General features: G+C 41.9%; 1 protein-coding gene across 2 annotated transcripts in view; it reads right to left on the reverse strand.

The window, feature by feature from the left end:
• Window positions 1-458: 458 nt before the first annotated feature.
• Window positions 459-21,528, reverse strand: part of Klf7 (Kruppel like factor 7) — a 79,463-nt gene continuing 58,393 nt past the window's right edge. For both annotated transcript variants that reach the window (XM_010616090.2, XM_033764577.1), the window contains exons 3-4: window positions 7,623-7,746; window positions 459-705 (exon numbers count right to left, since the gene is read on the reverse strand). In XM_010616090.2, the coding sequence (XP_010614392.1) occupies window positions 654-705; window positions 7,623-7,746 (176 nt within the window). In that variant the 3' untranslated portion in view covers window positions 459-653. The remainder of the gene's footprint in view (window positions 706-7,622; window positions 7,747-21,528) is intronic.

The raw sequence follows: 21,528 nt of genomic DNA on the forward strand, positions 1-21,528 counted from the left end.
TGGAAAGATCTCAAATGGTACTAAGAAGAACCAAAACCAATCAACAGTTCTGTGAGGAAGTCTGGCGCACGGAATAGTAGGACTTTTCACACACAAAGGACAAATAAACCAAGAGTTAATTTTGGCTACCAAACTGCAATTTGGTTTTCTAGGTCATTTTCCCCCAACTATTTAAAAAGAAACATTAGTGCTACACATAAGCAACTTTAAGAGCTGGATTCTCCTATCAAGTTGCACGGAGAAGCAAGTTAAATAAGCCCCTCATACTGCCATCCACCGGCAGAGATGTTGAATCCATTTGCTTTGATTTCCCTTGGCAACAGCAGGAAGTAATTCCAATAGTGCTGAAGCAAGCAGCCAGTCTGCCTTGCTGAGTCCACCTGGTTTCCTCCTTCTTTGTCTTCTACCAGCTGGCTACGGCAAGGCATAAGGAATAGACGTATATATTTTAAATATAGTTGAGTGCATGACAGTGTGGGCGTGTGTGGGTCTGTGTGTGAGAAGGTGTGTGTGGGTGTGTGTGTACACAGAGGTTTCTAAGTGAGAACTTTCTTCTGCGAGGCAGTGGGTCCCTGCCGGAAGTCCAGCCCCCTGACACCCGGCATCTCCTTCAGACATCAGCCAACACCATGACAACTCTGGCCTTCAGGGTTTTAGATATGTCTCTTCATATGGAGGGCAAGATGGTCAGACCTGGAAAAACACCTGGAACACAGAAAGGGACAATGGTGAGGATGTTAGAGACACCCAGAGGGAGAGCTCTACTTCCAGTGCCCCTTAGGAAACTATCAATCTTGCTTTTTTTTTTTTTTTTTGGTACTGGGGATTGAACTCGGGTCCTTGCGCTTGCAAGGCAGGCCACCGAACCACTGAGCTAAATCCCTGGCCCACTATCAATCTTGCTTTAAAGAGAGATCTAGCACACAAGCTGAACACTGGCGCAGTGTGTTGGGAGGTGAACTGAGTCCCGGATCTTCTGATAGCTTTGTGACTCTGAGTTCATTAACTTCCCTGGCCTTGTTCTTCCTCTAACAAAGGGGGGTATCCATAGCACTGCTCTCTCAGGTTAGTTGTGAGAATTAAATGAGATGATCTATGTCAAGTACTCAGAATACTGCCTAGCACATAGTAAGATCTCAATGCATGTTAAGCTATTATAATTGTCATTATTAAAGAAGAAATGAATCCAAACATGCTTTGAAAACGTGTCATGTTCATATACTATACAAATAGTAAATAATAACTAGTCTGTAACATCAAATAGTGCGACTGCAACATTTCAATGCCTAGATTTCAGTGCCAAACTTTATAATGAAAGCCCAGAAATGCTGCCTGAGATATTGAAAGACCCATGCAGACACTCTGCAATCAAGTCAAGGAAAAAGTGGAGAAGGGCATCATTTACTGAGTATGTAATAACACACAGGCACTGTGATGGCTGTGGGGGTCCCTCAATATCCATCTTCAGCAACTTTCCACGGTGAGGGTCCTCAAGCTGTGTACATGGGTGAATATCTGAGCCCAGTCTTCGGACTATGCCTTGCTCCCTGTGGTTCTTGCTTGAGCGCCCTTCCCAGCATCAGAGTGGATGCAGTTGTCATGCACTCTTCCCCTGGGTAGCAACCTCTGACATTCTCAGCAGTGTGGGGCTACCCTTTACCCGCCGGGAGCCAGTAAGCGGCAGTCACGTGACTCACAGAGGTGTGGCCTATACACCCGCTGAAATTATTGGAAGACAGAGCTCTTTCCCCTGGGATTTCTAAACTGTGAAGATGTCACCCTGGAGACACTGTGGGCAAAAGCCTACCCTCGAAGGAAGTCTATACAGAAAAAGGCAGCTGAGGGGATGGCAAGAGAAAGCAAAGTCCTGGTGATAGCGTCTGAAAACCCGGATGCCAAGCCTAAAGCCAGATCTAATCATGCTCTTGTTGGCTACTGGAGTTATTAATACCCTTTGACACCAACACCAGTTCCAGTCAGGTTTCTGTATCTTCCAATTAATAGTGTGGCCTCTTCCTTATCCTAGCATCCTGTAGTCTCAGCTTTTGGCTGGAGTCTCAGTGAAGACTCACCTAAGGAATGGTTACGTTTGGATCTGACTGGGTGCTCTCACTTGGAGTCCTATTCCCCAAAAGACCTCTCCTTTCCCTATGAGAACATTCCAGGCTCCCGTGATGCCTGAGACATTCCCATCGCCCCAAATCCATTACAGTGTTAGCAAGCTGCCCCACTCAGGTTAATAGCGCTTCCTGCTCAAGGCAGGATTTCATTCTTAAAACAAGCAAATCAAAAATATACCCTGTCCTCTTACCCTAACATTCTCCACACCCTCTGTTTGTGTCCATTCCTTAAATAGGTACATGATAGGACAGCCCCACAAGGAAACAAAGTGAAGCAGGACAGAGGCAAAAGGACAAACTAAGAATGGGAAAATTGCAGCAGAAAACAATCAAATCCAATAACATACTGAATAGTAACAATGCTCATTACACCCACTTATTTCAGGACCTGATTTAGTATAAGCAAGCTCTTCGGATAATCCCCTAAAGATGCCTCTGAAGGAGATCTGACTTGCTATAAAGCATTGGTAAGTTTCCCTGGTATACTGGAAAATGTTACATAGCCTGCACTTGCCTTGCCTTGGGGCACAGTTCAGAATTGTTTGTGGCTTGTTCTCTTTCCCTCTCTTTCTTTCCTCTTCTTTCTTTCTCTTTCTCCTTCATTTATGCTAAAACCCAGAGAATGAAATCTAAATTGGGATGGTCTCTTTGTTTTTCCTTTTTAAGGTTAACATTTCCACAAGAACCCTATAAACAAAACATTCTTATCCCAACTACTGGATGAGATGTCCATCAGACAGTAGCCTAACTGAGATTTCAATCCAGGTAGTCTGACTCTAGAAGCCTATACTCTTACCAACATTTGCTTTTTAGGCTGAGACAAAGAGACTCTGAGCTATCAATTTAAGGAGCCTGTGGTAGGCAGAATTTCCCCTATTCTCAAATATCTAAACCTAATCCCTGGAACCCATGGCTGTGTTGATTTACATGGAAAAGGGGTCTGCGTTTGTGGATGGAATTCATTTGCTAATCAGCTGATCTCCCAAGGAGGGAGATTATTCTGGATCATCTAGGTGGGCCCAGTATGATCAGAAGGTGCTTTAAAAATGGAAGAGAGAATTGGAAGATAATCATACAGGTGCCGCAGAAGGACTGAGGGTGGGATGGGAGTCATGAGCCAGTGATGGTGCAGCCTCCAGAAGCTAGAAAAGCAATGAAACACTCCTCCCTGGAGCTGCCAGAGGAGAACACAGCCCTGCACTCCTTGTTGTTAGCCCAGGAGGATCTATGTGGGACTTTTAATGTACAGAATAATAGGATACCAAATTTGTAAAGGAAATAAACACAATGCTAAATGTGTGTTCACTGCTCATAGTGTCAACGGAACATTAATCCGAAGGTTCAGTGGTTGGGCCTGAGCAGTCAGGACCTATGAGAAAGCAACAAAGCTGGCACCAGGAATCCTGGCCTGTCCTGAAAAGGAGGAGCACAGGGGCTTTGGGTGGTGAGATGTGAACAGAGTTCTGACAGAGGGTAAAACCTCTTCACTTTCCTTTCTGTGTCCTGGAAACTTTTAGGAAAATAGAATTCTTGGTGTATAAGTTTACGAGAAAGAACCACTCTGTCATGTATGGCTTCATCTTATACTCTGCTCTTACTACTTGTGGGACCTAACACTATCTATGTATAAGCATCTGCCTTTGTCCTTCAGTCTTTTTCAGGAGGACAAGTGGAAATAAACCAAGCAATTCTTTGACATGGTATAAAATGTAAGTGCATCCCCACAGAATCAAATTAACATCATTATTTATACAAATTCTAGAAAATATATGCTTAGAATTATACCACTTTTCTCACCATTGAGGTTTTTATTTAAATTCAATGCACCAGCAAGACACTTAGTCATGGATTAATTTAGGTTTGTTAATTTATATTTGTTCCTGACTCCCACAAAGGAATAGAAGATAATAGATAGATAACTCAGCAGCTAGAAATGCAGAATCAAACAATTTTAAGGGCAATACACTACCGGGAGTGTTTATGATTGTACAGCAGTGAGATGACATTAAATTAGAAGATACTTAATGATTAAAATTCGTACATTCAAGAGGACTAGTCAAACTTGCTGGTCATTTCTTGTGCTTATGAAAAAGGCACCCTGAAGGCATACGGCAATTATGCCGACAGCTATCCTTTAGAGCAGTAAAGGGCTAAGAGATTAGCTGGCACCTCTTCTTACCTGTAAGTGCTCTGCCATAAAGACCAAATGTCCAAGACTTTGGTTGGTCTAACCTTATAGCAGTCCCCCTGGCTTACAGCTCTGCTGAGTGGATAGAATGAGGCTGTGTATACTGCCTCGAAGGGAAGCAGAGCCCTCTTCACTACAATCAGCAGCCTGGTGCTTGCTCTATAGGCTGGAAAACAACTCATCCCTCTGGTAACTGATGACTCAGTGGGTTATGAGGTTCAGCCTGACGGTAAGGAAATGGCACAATCACCTTAGTGTTCTCTCCCCAACACAAACGCGAAGCCAAGAGGTCACAAAATGTAGGGTCTGCAGGTGCCAGGGAGACAAAGAATGAAATTGCAGCAGCCAAGTGTAAAAAACACACAGCACAAGGACTGGAGTTCAATCCCTGGTACCAAAAACAAAAAGGAAGAAAGAAAGACACAGCACTCTTGGTTTATCTCTTTCTTCTTCTAATAAATGGATACAAAAATAATTGCTCATTTTGGAAAGAAGAAACCACAGAGCGATAAGATAATACTTGGCCACAAATGGTTTGCTTCCATGTAGAGGAGGCAAAAAGTGCTGGCAAAGACAGTGGAAAAGCAGTCCCCACATGGTCACTGTAAATGGATAGTGACGGCTATTCAGCTATTCAGTCCCAGTTACTGACAGTCATGTGGGCATGTGAGCCCACTACAGCAAGAGCTGTTTCTTTTCTCAGACACAGCCAAAAATATGAACTTTTTTGTATGACATTTGACAGTCTCAATAAGTATGGGAAAAATAGATAAATACACTGCGTGCATTATTTAAACTGTCCTCTGGATAAAATAAAAGCCTAAATTAGGCTTAGTACACACTTAGGGAATGAAGCTCAAACCCTGTTTAGCTTCTAAATAGAGCAGTTTAATTGCTCAAACTTGAAGAGGCAACAAGTACACTCACATATACTGTGGTACCAACAGGGCACTGGGTCCTTCCAAAGACTGCTCTCTGTTTCTAAAGGTAAAAGCTTCCCAAGGAATGCCAACTTTCTGGTCACCCCAGGTCTCCCTTCTGGGCCTTGTGATCACTCCATTTTCCCACACACCCTCCCAAACCCATCTACGCTTAGCACGTCTGCTTTGATTGAGATGCAAGGTGCTGCCTGCCTTGAGACACTAATGAAAATCCTATCTCTCACTTCTGATGTTGAAAATGTATTACCAGCCTGTGTGGCACAGGTCTCTGATGTATGCACATCTCCCCCAATACCGCAACACAGAACCTTTACCACCTGCTCAGCAAGTTTATACTCCAAACCCCATAATGTCTTTTGATGAAGAAAATGAAGCAAGCCGGGCATGGTGGCACATGCCTGTAATCCCAGCACTCGGGAGGCTGAGGCAGGAGGCTCGCTGTGAGTTCGAGACCAGCCTGGGCTACATAGTGAGTTCCAGGTCAGTCTCAACTACATAGTGAGACCCTGTCTCAACCCCGCCCCCCAAAAAGAAGCAAAAGACTACCCAAATCACCCACAACGGATGGTTCCTTCACCAAATCCTCCAGTAAGTTTGGAAGACCTCTCCACCTAAGTCACGAAAATGGCAAGACTGACTGAATTCCTCAGCAAGTGAGTGAATGCAAATTGAGGAATACAAATCCTGGTCATCTCCCCGGAACACTGACTTCTGCTAAGGACTGGGATGCTCACAGTCTTCAAGTAACAGCCTCAACACCGTTCGGAGACGGGGTTGTCCCTACTGCGTGGCACTATGACAACCCACAAAGAATCCAACCTCATCCCCGCTAACAACATGGAAAGCTCTCTGTCCTAGGGCGGTGGGCAGGGTCACTGTCTGCATGACTTCTTCCTTAGCCAGCGCCAGAGAGGAGTAAATCAGGGAACCTTGAGATGGGAATTGAGTGGAGACAGCAAAAAGGAGAAACTCTGCTAGGACATCTCTGGGAAAGGACAGCTGCTGATTCACATACACTCAGGAGAACTTCAAGGGATGCCAGGAAATGAAACCACAAGTTGTGTCCCTGGGCAGCAAAACAGAGTTCCTGGGGAGTGGGAGACAATAGCTGTAGGAAGTGCACTTCCTCAATGCCAGCGATGGGTGGAGTGGGGGAAGCTATCTCTGGGCTCCAGGAGGCACGGGATCTTTATTTAGTTCTCAAAGAATGAAGATAAGAGGAAAATAGCCTCTTCCGGAAGAAGGAGAAAAAGGAGGAAAAACGTAACTGCTCTTTAGTAAGCATTTTAAAGGATCACCAAGCCAACCTGGCCAGCTGCGAGACCTGGACATCTCTGGCCCGCTTGAAAAACAGACACTACAGAGGAAGGCCTAGCCAGCAGGAGGTGCAGGACACAAAACGCAGAGAGGCAGGATGTGAAAGTGACTGCATTTCCTCCCTAGGAGAGCCAGACCTCTGCTGACATCCTGCAGTCTCTCCTGCCATCCTGTGAGCTGCTGCCCAAGCCAGGGAACCCTGAGGCTTTCAGGGGCTTTTATCATATTAGAAGCATTTTTCTCATCATAACTGAGACCTTTAGTATTGCATTAAAAATTGGTTAATTTTCTTTAAGCTTCCTTTTAAACACAGAAATAGGATTAGAAGAATAACACGCTCAGATGCAAGCCCGTTATTTGATTATGTCTAAACCTAATCCTGCCTTCACCTTGGCCTGCAGAGCCTCCATTTTGGGGTTTATTGGTTGATAAGGCCAGGCCTGTCAGATACTATTACTCGGGCAGTATACGCTGCTACGTGATCCTTCTTCCACTATCAAATACTGAAGGTTTAGAAACTGAATTACAGGATGAGTTCTCAAAGCCATCTTTTGGGCCGTTTCTTGGACTTCCTTTAAGAGGGGAAGAACGGTTCAGATCACTAAAAGCCTTACAAACTAACCTTTCTGCTGTTAAGCAAGCTTTCTATGCTTTTATATTATGAAGGATGAGAGAAAGCAGCATCGATGTTAAAAATATCAGAAGCAGCAGCTATAAGTGATCATTGCCTACCCTGTCGCTTTTCATATTTTACTAAACTCACCTGTCATGTCACCTCCCCAAGTGTAGGAACTGTCTTGCTGATGATCGGTGACTAGCACTGGGCCTAAGCTAGTTAATGCTCCTGTAATGGAATCAGGAATTCATGCCACCCCTTGATTACATGCACGGGGACACGCTCTCTCACTGGTTTTCTCAGTGGAGAAGTAAAAGACAATTCCAGGCCTGAGGATCTGTGAGTCAGGCACGTACCGATGCAAGAGCACATTACAGTTCATCCTCCAACCCACACCATCATCTTCCTTCCTTATCCAAGCAGCATCTCCATCCCCTTACCTGTCGCAGTGGTTGCATTTAAAGGGCTTTGCACCTGTGTGTTTCCTGTAGTGCCTTGTGAGCTCATCGCTCCGTGCAAAACGCCACTCGCATCCTTCCCATGAGCACTTGTAAGGCTTCTCACCTGCAGAAGAAACAGAAGGATCCTGGTGAGCACCAAACATCCCACACCTGCTCAGGTCCTGTTCCCAGTGGTCAGTTTCAGAAAAGGGCTGCATAAAGTATTCTCTAAAGGCTACATGTCCTAACATGGTAGTTCATCCTCTCTATTTTTTTAAGTCTCCCGTTGTTTTGGTTTTTTTTAACCTTCAGATGTGCTTCATAGTTATCTTCAAATCTGTAGCTGTCATTTCAGTTCCCAGAGTCAGAACATTTCCTTCAACTGGTGAAGGATCAATTTTTATTTATTTTCTATTCCCTGGAGCACTTTGACCCCCCACAGTCCAAGCAGAAAGGAAATGTGCTATTTTCATCTGAACCACAAATGCTTCTAATTCTATTTTTCTCAAGAACCTACAGTAATTTACCATTTCAGGCCTTTTTACTCTCCTCCCTCCCCTCCTTTTCTACCACAAACCATAGCCAGGTAGCTGACTGACAAGACAAATAGCCCAGGTCTCCCAGAACCACTGTCTCTTCCAGTAAAACTCCATCCAGTGGATACCATCAGAGAAGGTTTGCCATTTGGGAGCAAAACAAAAATCACTTTACGATTTCTGTCACTTACGAAAAATACCATCACAAAGGGCCTAGTTAAGAAGTCTCTAATTTAATGACCACCTGTCCATACCATGTACCTTATTACAAACATTTTAAAACCACTTATACAGCAAGGTTTTAACCACAAGGAAGCTGCTTAGAAGCAAGAAATCTAAGCACTTGTGCTCAAGTGACCTTTCCCAGAGTAAATACAGATGGAGGAATATGCAAGAGAAAGTACATGACTTTGTCTTAGACCTTTTCTCTTTAACCCATCACGTCTGTCACTAAGCATGACAAATATTTACCCTTCCAACTGTATGGTGAGCTGGTTCTAATTACAAAGAAAAATAATCTTTAAAACCCCATGAAATTGCGAAATTGAGCGGCTGCCACTGAAAGGCAGGTTAGCGCAGTGGTTAAGGGCTCTCCAGCCAACCTCTCTCAGATCTGTCTCCACTCCTGCCCCCAGCTATCTAACCCTGGACAAGGTCTGGCAACCTGGGCAATTGTCTAACCTTGGACAAGTCAATAAACCTCCCTTAGCCAGAGTTTCTGTAGGATAACAATATATACTTCAAAATGTTAGGAAGGAATAAATCAATATCCATATAAATTACACATTAGACTAGTTGCCGGGATACATTAAATAACTGGTGAATTATCCTGAAACTTTCAGGATATGGAAGTGACAAAGTTCTATGAATGTGCCATTTATTTTTCCATTTTTAAGAGCTAAATCTTCACTGTGCCTCCCTTAAGAAGACATTACCCAGTTACCATATTTGACCTACTTTCCACCTTTCTCTTCCCTTTAAACTCGACTACAAAGCATTCACAATTCTCTATCTGTATCACTTAGAATCAAGCCAAACACGCTTGAAATTTTTATTTCATTAAATCGGTGCCCCAGTGAGCCACTGCCTTGTAAGACCCATGGAGAAAAGGAATGCGACACAGAGTCGTTTCTTTTAAAAGGGACCAAGAGGACATGAAGGAGGACTGGAAGCCCAGGAGGAAACCCATTCATTTTTGGAAACCATGAAAAAAAAAAAAAAAGAAAAAGAAATCACTAATGCACCTGCTAAAGAAAAGACAGCTAAGCGAAGGTGTCACAAGACACGCTGAAGTCAGCACACTTGAGACCTTGCTGAATTCATTACACACTTTAGCCTCAGTGTCTTTATCTGCTAAATGGGGATGGGTTTATTAATAAATCTGCATTTCTTGTGAGTTTTTAGTAGTCACACATTAGACATGTTTCTTGAGCCTGGCATCCAGCAGAAGTGAATACATCTGAATTTGCTGGCCTCTCCCTGTTTTGCAGTGGTGGCAAGGGAGAAAGGTCTAACTAGCAGTCAATAAAAACTTTCAGACATCCAGCTCCAGTCAAGTCTAGAATCACTCAGGGCAGCCTAAATATTGGAAAATATTTTCACAATATACCGATGGAGGGTGGAACTGAAAAACTGTTCAATAGGCATATTTCCAAATAAGGAGATTCTGAAGGGGGAACTAAGACACCCCAAAGTCTTCTCTGAGAGAAACTCTGAGGAGCATTGGGTCACCCTCGAGGCTCTGTTATTTCCAGTGGTAATTTGGCACAAACATAAACAAACACATAAATGAGAATGAGGAAAGCAAGACTTCGAAAATTCAAAACGCCCCTCGAGCTCATTCTCAAAGGCCTTCTAATATAAGGAAAACTGGAGTTTACTGGCACCTCAGGGACCAAACATATCTCAAATGCAACAAGGAAGGCACTTAGGAAATCCCATGAAATTCTTCAGCAACAAGCTGAAGACATCCAGTCCCCCAAATCAAACCAATCCATCCGTCATAGGCAACCACATTCTGAAGGGCATAGGAAGGACAGAGAGAATAAAGGAGACTGAAGGGGATGCCTTTGGGCATTTTTTCATTACAAACCATTTGCTTTTCTTTTTGTTGAAATCTCTTAACTAAGTTTTGTTTTATTTTGACAAAGCATATCAAGGTTTCTGTTGTTTCCCTCAATGCTATTTCTGGGCAAACATTAACTATTCTACCCAAGATCTACTGTATTTCAGTCCTTCTAGTGACTGTGTCTTTTTAACCACTGGTTGGAGAGAAACTGCAGAGAGGCTGATGTAGCTCAGATGCTTATCATCTACTACTGTTTTGCTTCTGGCCAGGTATTCCAAAGAATTATACAGAGGCCAGGCCTCTTTGTGCCCTGACATTTTAGCCAAGTTACTTTGTGGTGATCTATCAAACTATCTTTCCAGTGTCTAATCAGTTTACCTCCAGATTTCCATTTCTGCAAATACTAATATGAAATTTAAAACAATCACGGAAGAACTCAGCCAAAGAAAGGGGCGGTGTCTGAAACAAGCAGAACTCAGAGTTCAGAGGAGCAGAAAAAACATGGGATGGCGAATATGGCTTCCTAGTTGGGGCCTAGGAGCAGTGGGCTTGGCCAGGCTCTGTACCCAATTCCATCAACCAGTTTCTACCGGCAAGGCAGGGAGGCAAAAGTCTTCTCATCAATGTGCAGCATGGCTGAGATAGCATCTCCCTGGCCCCCATCACCCACAGCTTGATCTGAGGAGTGGACCCTACCTGTAGCCATTCAGTACTTGTTTTCATCCTAATAGCCTACCTGAAGATTTCAGCTCACTCATAAAATACTTGGGCTTCTTTTTTTATAAAACAATTTCTGTATTTACAAAAGGAAAGAAAAAATGTTTTACTGGGGAGAGGCAGTGGTGGTGGTTCAGCAGTAACTGGAGCCAGTTTCCTGAAAAGCTGCTCTCTACCCTCCTCCCTGCCCTCCTCCTCCACTCCAGATATTCCTCCTGAGTATAAAGCAGGAAGTGTCCTGCCCTCCCCGACACTTCGCCAAACTGTGCCTGGAATGACACACTCCACGTGGCCTGCTGCCACCTCAGGAGTGTGTGAAAATGTTCAAGAGAGGTCTGTTTGTGACAAGCAGACAACAGAGACTTAAATCACCAGGACTTAAGTCCCAAAGGGACGACTGAGGCAGAGGGTGAGCGCACCTAGCTCACAAGGCTACCCATACAGGGCTCTCCCCAGAACCTCTTGAATTTTAGGGCAAATATTAAGAATCACTTTCCCCGTGTGGTAGTACCCACAGCAAACTTGTTGGGGGCTGGTCCATGCCACCTCACAGGCGACAGTAGGTCTAATCAGGTGTAAATAGATTTACAGCCAGATGAGGGATCTTAAGGAGAGGTGAGGGTGTTTGAAAACACAACTGACATTTAGCAAGGTTGAGTTGTGGCATTCACACTTTCCCACAAAATGTATCTGAAATGGAATGTGGTGTAAATCAGTGTGGCATTTTTAGTTTCTTACAGGATCATGCTCCCTAAGCCAAGACAATCAGATTGGATTGATCAAACAACACCATCAGAAATACTTTCCTCGCATGAACTTCCAATATATGTAGATTTATTCATGAATTCTATGAAGTGTACGGATGTCCTAGTATATTAGAATATTATAAAACACATATTCAGTAGAACAATGAAAAAGAATGAGGGCAAATTCAATATAAATAGAAGTTCTATGTTTTTCTTCTTGCACTAAGACTGTAGATTTCATATAAAGAGAAGTCACACGTTTTCCTTTTTGTATTTAGAGAGACTGTGTTAAACAACCCCTCTGTGGAGGTGGGGGCCCTGTGGAAAGAGCGTTGCCCCCGGCCCCATCTCACTTCCAGTTCTGGCTTCCAGTCTCTTCTCCCTACAGCTGTCGGAGCATCCTTTGCAAATGTAAATCACAGCAAGTGTGTCCCTTTCAGGGGACCTTAACACAGTATATATATCCACATAATTGGTTTCTTTGACATTCCTAGATTTCATGTATTTAAAAACATTATTCTATAAAAGTGATCAGAAGGATTCAGCGGACCGCCAAAAATGTTCACAACCCCACAAAAGGTGAAGATGAAATAAGTGTACATAAAAGTCAAAAGACTCTAAGGCCTGCTGTCTGCACTATCTAGGTCCAGCCACCTTTCCAACTTCATCTCCCCTCAATGCCCCTCTTGGAGGCGAGTCACAGTTATAGCACTGCCCTACTTCACATGCCACTACCTCAGGGCCTTGGCACATGCTACTCACTCTGCCTGGAACACTGATTCTCTCCCAGTTCACTCTTCGTTCCAGTCTCTTCTTATATGTCTCCTCCTCAAAGCGATCTACTCTCACTACCTCTACATAATATCAGATTCTGTCACTTTAGCCCCAGCACTGTGTTACTTTGAAATCAGACTACATAGCAAATTAGGTGACAGCACCAGGCAGGCTTCCATTTTGTTCAGGGCAATACCACCCTGGCAGCTGTCTCAGTTCTGCTGAACTCTAAATGAATGAAATTGATACCTTGGTTTGCAACAAAGACTGAGTACAGGCAGAGGAGAGGAAATGCTTGCCTGTTGCTTAAATCTGACGAACCTGCAGTCCTCTCCGGGGAATGGAGGGTGCCTTCACCCACAAAGATCATTTTTACCTCTTCCCCATCTTTCAGAGCCTAAAAAAATAAAGAAGGAGGATTCTGAAAACTTTCCTCTAATCCTTCATCCCACACCTCAGACCTCAACCTCCTGAGTGACAACCGCTCTGGGAAGCCAAATGTGTCATTTTGTGAAAGTCATTTCCAAAGGTTCCCTCTGGAGCTGCATCTGAGAGAGTATAAATGATATGTCAAATGTGCTATGCTATCAAGTTGCCTTTAAGAGAAAGAACTGCAGCATGAAATATGAACATGTAGCAGAATTCTGCACCCAAGGTTTCAGAGTTCCTTGGAAATATACATCATTGATGTAAATTTTCTATATCCATTTCCTGCTCTGCTAATTTTGAAATTTCTAATCCAAGTCCTACAAAGATAAGGATTCTGACGTGCCCAGATTTCTGTTATAGTGAGTTTCACCTGTTTCTCTTTATTCATTTATTACTGTAGCTTCTAGACATACGGGCATGCCAAGGGTTAGTGTCTTCAGGGCTTGGATTAAGAACCTGGAAATTTCTCAGATGAGGAAAGGGAAATACAACTTGGGAAAGAGGAAAAATCCTTCCTGAGAGGTATGAATTGCCCCCGGTACGGTCAGCGGAAATCAGCAAAGACCCATCAACTGCTTTCACATCACACTCAGCAGCAGTTGAGAACTGAAGCCACCCAGGGGATAAACCACTGCAGAGAAAAAATATCACTAAGCTGTTCTGACACCACAAACGGTAAACTGTAAACATCACTCCATAGCTCAGCAATGACTGCTCAAGCCGTGGATGCCACAACTAAAGACACCAACACCAATTTATTCACTGACTTCACTTTGCCCGAATTTCTCTTCAATCTCAGCTGAATCTTTAATATTTTTTCCCAAAGTTTTTGACTTAGCTCGTTATTGAAAGATCAAAGGCTTTATTCTTTAGAATTCCAAAAGCACTTAAAATATCTGCTATATAAAATAAAATGTGTACTCATTAATTTGAGCTCCATAGCAATTTTTCATTCATCCATTACTTGCTTACCCAAAGGCTGCGAGGTGGTTGAGCCTGGGCTACTGCATTTACACAACACAGTAACTTACAGGGCAAACATTTACCCTTCTCTCAAAAATTTCTAAAATAACCATAAAACCATGACTACCCTATGCAAGGTTGACTCCTCATAGAGTAGATAACTATGTTAGGTTGCTCAAAACCCTGAAATTCAGAAGCTAAGCCATGCCCTCAGTAAGTAACAGACATTCAGAATATGAGCGAGAAGATTTTGAGCAAAGACCACAAATGCCGATAACGACACCCTCCGATGCAGCTGGCTTGAGCCGCATGGCTATGAGCATGAAATGTTTCTAAAGTAACTAAAGAACAGAACTTCTAATTTGCTTTTAATTAACTTTCTTAAAAAACTAAAGTGATATAAAATATTTTATAGTCCTGGCAGGATTACCTTTACCTTCTACTTCTGAAAATCTAGCGTATGAATTGAGATGGCAAGTATAATATATACTGAATTTAAGACAGTATAAAAAAGCAATGTAAACTTTTCATATTGGTTTTGTTGAAATTATCATGCTTTGCATATATTGGTTTGGATAAAATATATTACTAATTTTGTCTGTTTTTATTTTTTAGATCAGATGACTAGAACATGAAATCACATACATGGCATATATATATCTATATAGATATATAGATATAGATATATATCTATATATCTATATAGATATATATCTATATCTATTTTGGACAGCACTAGTTTAAAACAGTTTCTCTGTAGAACCTCCACCACCAACTCATGTGCAAGAGCTCATCCTTCCTCTACTTTTGCCCAAGCCCAGCACATGGCCTAGCATCCAATGTTCCCATTTCCACATGGTAGCAGCCTTCTCCCACACACACATCTCGGAGTCCTTCTTAACTGTGTGGAGGTTAGAGTAGTAAAGGTTCTGTAATCAAGTCCAGTTACCCCCACTGTGTGGACTCGGTCATGTCCACTTTCTCTCCTCATCACTCTCACTTTCCTGTCTACAAGGCCCTTTTTCCTGTTTTGAAGGTTCCCCTCCCTCTCTGAATCCCTGTGCATGACTTCAGGAACTTAGGAAGTGAAATTCAAGCCAAGATATAAAAGAGAAAGTAGTAACTAGGTGCAGAAGGAAGAAAACAAGCCCCAGAGCAAAGAAGCTTGGAGAATTTGAGATACAGTCATTAAACAAAACACTCAAAGAAGACTTCTCTGATCTCCACACCTAACCTCTAAACTTAATGAATGGCTGGAATCTTTCTCTTGGCCAGAGTGTAAGTTTCATAAGAACAGAAGGGTACATTTGACTTGCTCTCCATTCTATTCACAGAGCATAGCACAAACTTTATACACAGTATATAGTACTATCATTCATAAAAACACCACAAGAAATCCAGAGTAATTTCTATCTTTAAATAGTTTAACCCCCCCTCCCCAGTCATCTCTTTTGTTATAACCAGTCCTCTAGAATGGTAGTTCTTACACTTTGATTAGAATTAGAATCCCCTAAAGAGCTTGTAAAGAAAAAGAAGCATGACCCCACCTGCAGAATGTCTGATTGAGGAGGGCTGGTTCAATTGGGGAGGGCCCAAGAATCACATTTCCAGCAAATACTCAGGTGAAATTGATATTGACACTGGGGGTTCAGAGACCACACTTCAAGAGCCACTGCTGTAGTGGGGAAAACAATGGACTAATCATCAAAACACAGATTATTCTAGTTCTGGCTTTCCTGCATAATAAGAACTGCGGCCTTGTAAAGTCAGTTAACTTTTTTAAGACCTATGATTTCTAAATGTGTGGGGAAGGAATGAAAAAAAAAAGTTTTCCCCTTCCCTTGGAGCTAAGAAGATTTGATAGGACCCAGTATGTGAAATGAGGGGTCAACTACAAAGTCCCAAATGAATGAAAAATATCACTATGATGGTGGTGATGTCAAAAGGCTGTTTACAAAAACGGAAGAAGGCAGAAGGGGTGGTGGGGACAGGGGCTCCCATAAACTTGATGTGCAGGGCACAAGTGTTCTTCATGAGATTAAACTGGAGCCTCGCAAGACATAGCTCACTTGTTGGGCCCACCCTGCCCTGCAAAGCACTGCCCAGGGTTACTCAGGGTTAGACAAACTCCTGGGGCCATGCTCCTTTTAAACAACTGTTAACACCTTCTGAATGTTCACCTGAGGGCAAAGTGTTAGATTCTTGGCGAATTTGTTTGAAATATTGAGGAAGCCTAGATTTGTTATGAAGATCAGTAACCACTCTACATGTTGAAGTAAGTTTAGCTGTTGAAAGTCAAAAAGCCTTTGCAATATGCTACCACATTTCCTACCAGCCACAGAATGCCACAGAAGACTCAATGTCAAATTTCTTTTATATGTAATTAAAAATGCACGTAGTGTTCTAATATCTGGCAGAGGCTGAAAGAAGTATAACCAATTACTACCAAAACCCAACAAAAACAAAAAAGCAAAATCCCAACTCTTAAAATGGATATTACTGCTATCCCCAAAAGACTATAAACTCATTTAAGAATTTAGACATCAAAAACACTCATATGAAGCTATCTCTTCTCAACATCTGACATAAGAAAAACATGACAATTTGGGAAAAGTTGAGAACCAGGCTCATTTGAAAATATTTTATACTTTTTTTATTTGCTTTATTGTTGTTGTTCAGGTTTAATTTTAAAAATGTTATCAGCTTTTTAAGAAATTAAGTGAAAGTTTAATGTCACTTAAAAATTTAAATATATTGGACCAGGGATTTAGCTCAGTGGTGCCACGGCCTGCCTCACAAGCACAAGGTCCCAAGTTTGATCCCTGGTACCAAAGAAAAAAAAAAGGAATATATTTTAGGGATTATTAAGATAAAGCTAAAAGTCAGGTATATAACACATCTGAAGAAAAAAGTTGTTAAAATATTCATCGTCCTTTCAAGATGTAAACTCTGCCATGTGAATTTATTTGCAATTAATTTGTAGTATGTTTCTTTCACTTAGTACTGAAGGTACTTTTCTGTAAGTCATGTTTCCACAACTCAATATGATAAATTTCAGTGAGAATTTATTTTTAAAAAGGAATTTTAAGCTCACCTTTGGTTTTACTTTCAAATGTAAGCACGGCACGCGCAAGAAGTTTTTTACTATAATGACAAAATATTTTTTGTGAATCACTTTTAGAACTTTAATGATGAAGAAAGAAATTTTTAAATAAAAAAAAAGCCTTACTTTAGCTCTAAACAACATGTTTGAAGCATGGTTAACATGAAAGTCACCACCAAAAGTTGTGAAGCAGACATGCATCCTTTTGAAGTTGACCAACATAGGCCAGCAACTTCCCCTAAAGGTCCAATCGATTTTAGAGGCTGGCAGCTCCCACGTACAACTTCAGGTGAGCAAGGGATTTATTCCTGCACGGAGGCTGGTAATGGGGATACTAATGTAGCACACAACCTGGAGGGAGGGTAGGTGCACATGATGCCCTCTTTGGGGAGAGAAGTGTGAGAAGACTGGGCACCTGGGAATCATGGAAAATGGAGGGGCATGCAGAGCAGGTATAGGTGGTATGAGGGGAAGAGACTAAAGCGTTCTGGGTCAGGGACGCAGGGAGTCACCAACTAGCACATTTGTTGATGACATCTAATTTACTGTCCTGGATGTGTTGAGGTTTTTTCTAAATGAAAACTGAATAATATAAGCTGAATCATTTATTATTAGGATAAAAAGTTAACTTTCTGCTACACGAGTAATATATATGAAAACAGATGGGCCAATGGTATATAGAAAAAAGAAACATACAAGAGGATAATCCAGAAACCACCTAGGCCTTGCTTTGGAAGCTGTGAGGTGACTGTCGTCAGCATTTTGAATGTGTTTCCATTAACTTCATGATAACATTGATTATTGTTCCCTGACTGTACCAATGCAGATGATGGAGAAGTGGCCTGAGCATATCAACAGCTCATAAGATAATCTGCCATAGAATTAGTAAAAAACAAAAAAGGAAATCTGTCAACCTTGAAAAGTCTAAATTAGATAACTAATGTACAGATAATGGAAAGCAGGGCCCTCCCCTGGGCCAGCCACCATTCATGCTGAATTGATATGGATCCAGTTCCCCTGAGGTTTTCAGAGGCAAATATCAAATCAGTGAAGGTTTAAAAAGTCAATAGTCTACATAATTCTCTTCCAAGATGATCAAACTTTTTTTTTTCCAGAAATCAAATTTCTTCTTTGGCTAAAGCACCAAATATATACCTTTCCCGAGTATAAAGGCTAAGAAAAGAGTATCCCACAAGAAAATTGTAGTTTTGTATTTCAATAAGAACCTAAGACACCTGCTTTTCACATTATCACTATCTAGGTAGTGGGAAAGCTGTGTAGGAAATCATGTCACCCACTGCACCTTACAAAAACCCCATAAATCCTCTGTTCTCCATCACTCATAAACTCTTCTTCCCACCTTTTCCGCTATAGGGTGTTGTCTACTCACTAGGTGTCTTTGTTCCATGGCCCCCAAATTATTTCACCTTCTCAGGAAACTGTTTCTCCAAGCTTTCATTATCTGGCTGTTTATCTACTATTTCCTGTAGATATTTTCTTTTTATGCCTTGATCTCCTGACCTGCTTTTTCCCACCCACATTAGATGGAAAGTGCTTTTAAAACTGGGACATTTTATACCTGCAATTCAATAAATACTAAGTGTCTAGAGCGATGCTGTCCCATTTGCCTTTTTCTAATCACCCAGAATGTAGCACTGGCTCAGGTACATTGTATGTATTCAATATAACACTGGCTGATTAATCAATGAGCAATCAAAATCCAACAGTATAAAAAGCTGTGTTACCACCTTGCCTTCCAGATTCATAAACCCTACTGTGAATAACTTCCAGAATACCTCATCTTTGTCCACTATAAAAAGACAGTCAAATACTTAGACTTTTGGTCTAATTCAATGTCAGGAAAAATAGTCACTTCTGTGTGACACAATGGACTCCAGTGATCAATGCCTCAAATACGTACTGACCAAGGACATTGCTAGAGATTCAAATGAAAAGGAAAGAGTTGCTGCATTAGAGAGATCCCAGTAAACAAAGCGCCAGGCACACATATGAACAAATTAGGGGTCAAATGTTTGATAAATACACATGAGTGGAGGAGAGAATTCCTACAGCTCAATAGAACCATGAGGATAGGTGTTCCGCTAATCGGCCTCCTAAAATTTAAAGGATGCCAGTGGCAAGGGCCATGGATATCTCAAGGAGAAGGACCAACACATGCAGAGGCACAAGGATGAACAACAGTGGTATCATGGTAGAGCTGAAGGATGAGTATCTGAGGAGCAAGTACAACAGCGGACAGAGAAGTGGTAACAGGTCAGCCCTGAGAGGCCCTGATGACAAACTATCTTTCTAAGAAACTGACAGTCTTGGGGCCAGAGCTCCTGTGTATATTTGTATGTTCAGAGCCTGCACAATGAATGGCCCTTGTACCTCCAAATGCACAGCTTCTGGCAGAGATGGTTGCTTCTCCCCTCCACTGTGTCCTTTGGTCTGAAAGAGACTTGTCATATTGAGTAATCTGTTTACATGTTATAGCCCTACAAAACCAAATGGTCCCTTAAGGGCAAAGGCCAGGCTCCATTCACCCCCATTTTCCAAGACAGAATAACGGGGACCTGCCAAAGCCGCTGCATTACTTCCAATGCACAAACACAGGTACACACTACTAGTTCATCACCCAACCTTCCTTCAGTCACTGCCGCCTCGATATGCCTACATCCTTTTTCTGATGCTCCCTAACCGGAATCATTAGTAAGAAAGAAAACATAATGATTGAAGCCATCCTTAGAGTCTACATTAACACACAAAGGACTTCCCCTTCCCCCCAAATCTACAAACAATTCATCACAAACATACTGACACCCACATATGTGGAAACACCCCCACACAATCTGCCAGACTATATACTCCTAACCTCAAACAGCCTTAATTTTGTCTGTGCTAAACCCACAGCTACAAAATACTTTTCTCTTTATTCTTCTACCAAAGAATGAAGGCATACTGGGAGGAAAATATCAATGCAATATGACTTTATCCTTTGAGAGAAAAAAGGTGCAAGTGATATCAATGTGTGGCTAATTTAAGCTTCTATGCTTGCTCCCTCAAGTTAATAATTTCTGTCACTTCTTATAATTCCAGTAATACAATATTCTCCAGAAATGCAAAATGCACATTAACTTTCCATTTGGAATTTTTGCCATTCTTCAGGACCCTAGTTTTCATGCAGTTATTTTGTTTTGCAATGTGCCAGCAACTAGAATGTACTATGATTTTCTCCTCACCATGTCATATACTTAGAATTACAGAAGTCAAGCATTTTATGTTAAAATGTCTGCACCACAGGTCAAAAATGAACTATTCTTAAAACCAAAAGGTTAGCAACAACTAGATTAGCCAGTAGTTGCCTATATTCATTCTCCTCTATCTTACAGTGAGAGCACCCCTACATTTCAGTTGAGTTCATGGCCTCCTAGAATAAAAACTGTATTTCTCAGGCCTCCGCAGTTGCTTGTTGACATATGGCTAAGTTCTAGCGGATGGAATGAGTGGAAGTGACAAGTGTAATTTTAAACTGTACTTTTAAAGGTTGGGACATCACCTCCCATTCCTACTTTCAAAATAGCTGCATGAAAACTACGTTCCTGGAAAGCAGGCCTGGTGTAGCCATCTTGAGTTGCACACAAGGGGGCAACTTCTTAGGAATGGAAGCTGTAGGGATGAGGGACAACACGAAAGAAGGTAGTCTCGAGGCAGAACCTTCCTTTATGATCTAATTCTAAAAGCATAATACAAACAAACAAGTGAAAATGACAGATATCCAAATGACCACTACCTGCAGTTTCAAAATTATTTTACACCTCAATCTTACTTCTTTTCTTTATAAAGGTTGCCAGGACTTCTAGAAATAAGGATTGTGTCCACAGAAAATTTGGTGGAAAACACACACGTACATGCCCAACTCTCAATTGGGTTCCAGCCCCAACTCCTATAGTCTCAGTGTGGCTGTCAGAAAATTATATACCTTTGAGTCTCACCTTCAGCCTCTACAAGGTGGAGCCAGTACCCTATTTTGTTATCAGTCTCACAAGGTCACTAAAAAGTGTGTGAGAAAGGCTTCTGTACAAGTGTACAAGCACTACATAGGCAAGGCGATTATTAAGATATTCCACATAAGGGCCAGGGGATTTAGCTCCTTGGCACCACGCCTGCCTCGCAAGTACAAAGTCCTGAGTTCAATGCCCAGTACCAGGAAAAAGAAAAAGGTATTCCACACAAAATCTTTCTTTATGTGACATTACCGAGGACTCAGATGGTAAATAAAGTGCCTGCAATCACCTGTGTCTAGCCAAGATGGCTAGAGACCAATGGAAAGGAACAGACTACTTCCCAAGACGGGTGTCTCTTTTAAGGATCAGAGATAAGAAGCTACACCTCAGTGCTTCGACTTGCAATAATTAGAAAGCCAACGGTTCGGACCAAGTAACACAAACTCAGCACTGCACCTAGATAAACAGCCTGAAGCCCAAACAGTACATTTCATTCACTGAAATACGTTTGGCTATTTTCCATTGCCTATATAGACACGGACGGCAAAAACTGAACCTTCATG

The sequence above is a fragment of the Fukomys damarensis genome, unplaced genomic scaffold (assembly GCF_012274545.1).
Source record: "Fukomys damarensis isolate Sample0158 unplaced genomic scaffold, DMR_v1.0_HiC HiC_scaffold_16, whole genome shotgun sequence".
NCBI lineage: Eukaryota > Metazoa > Chordata > Mammalia > Rodentia > Bathyergidae > Fukomys > Fukomys damarensis.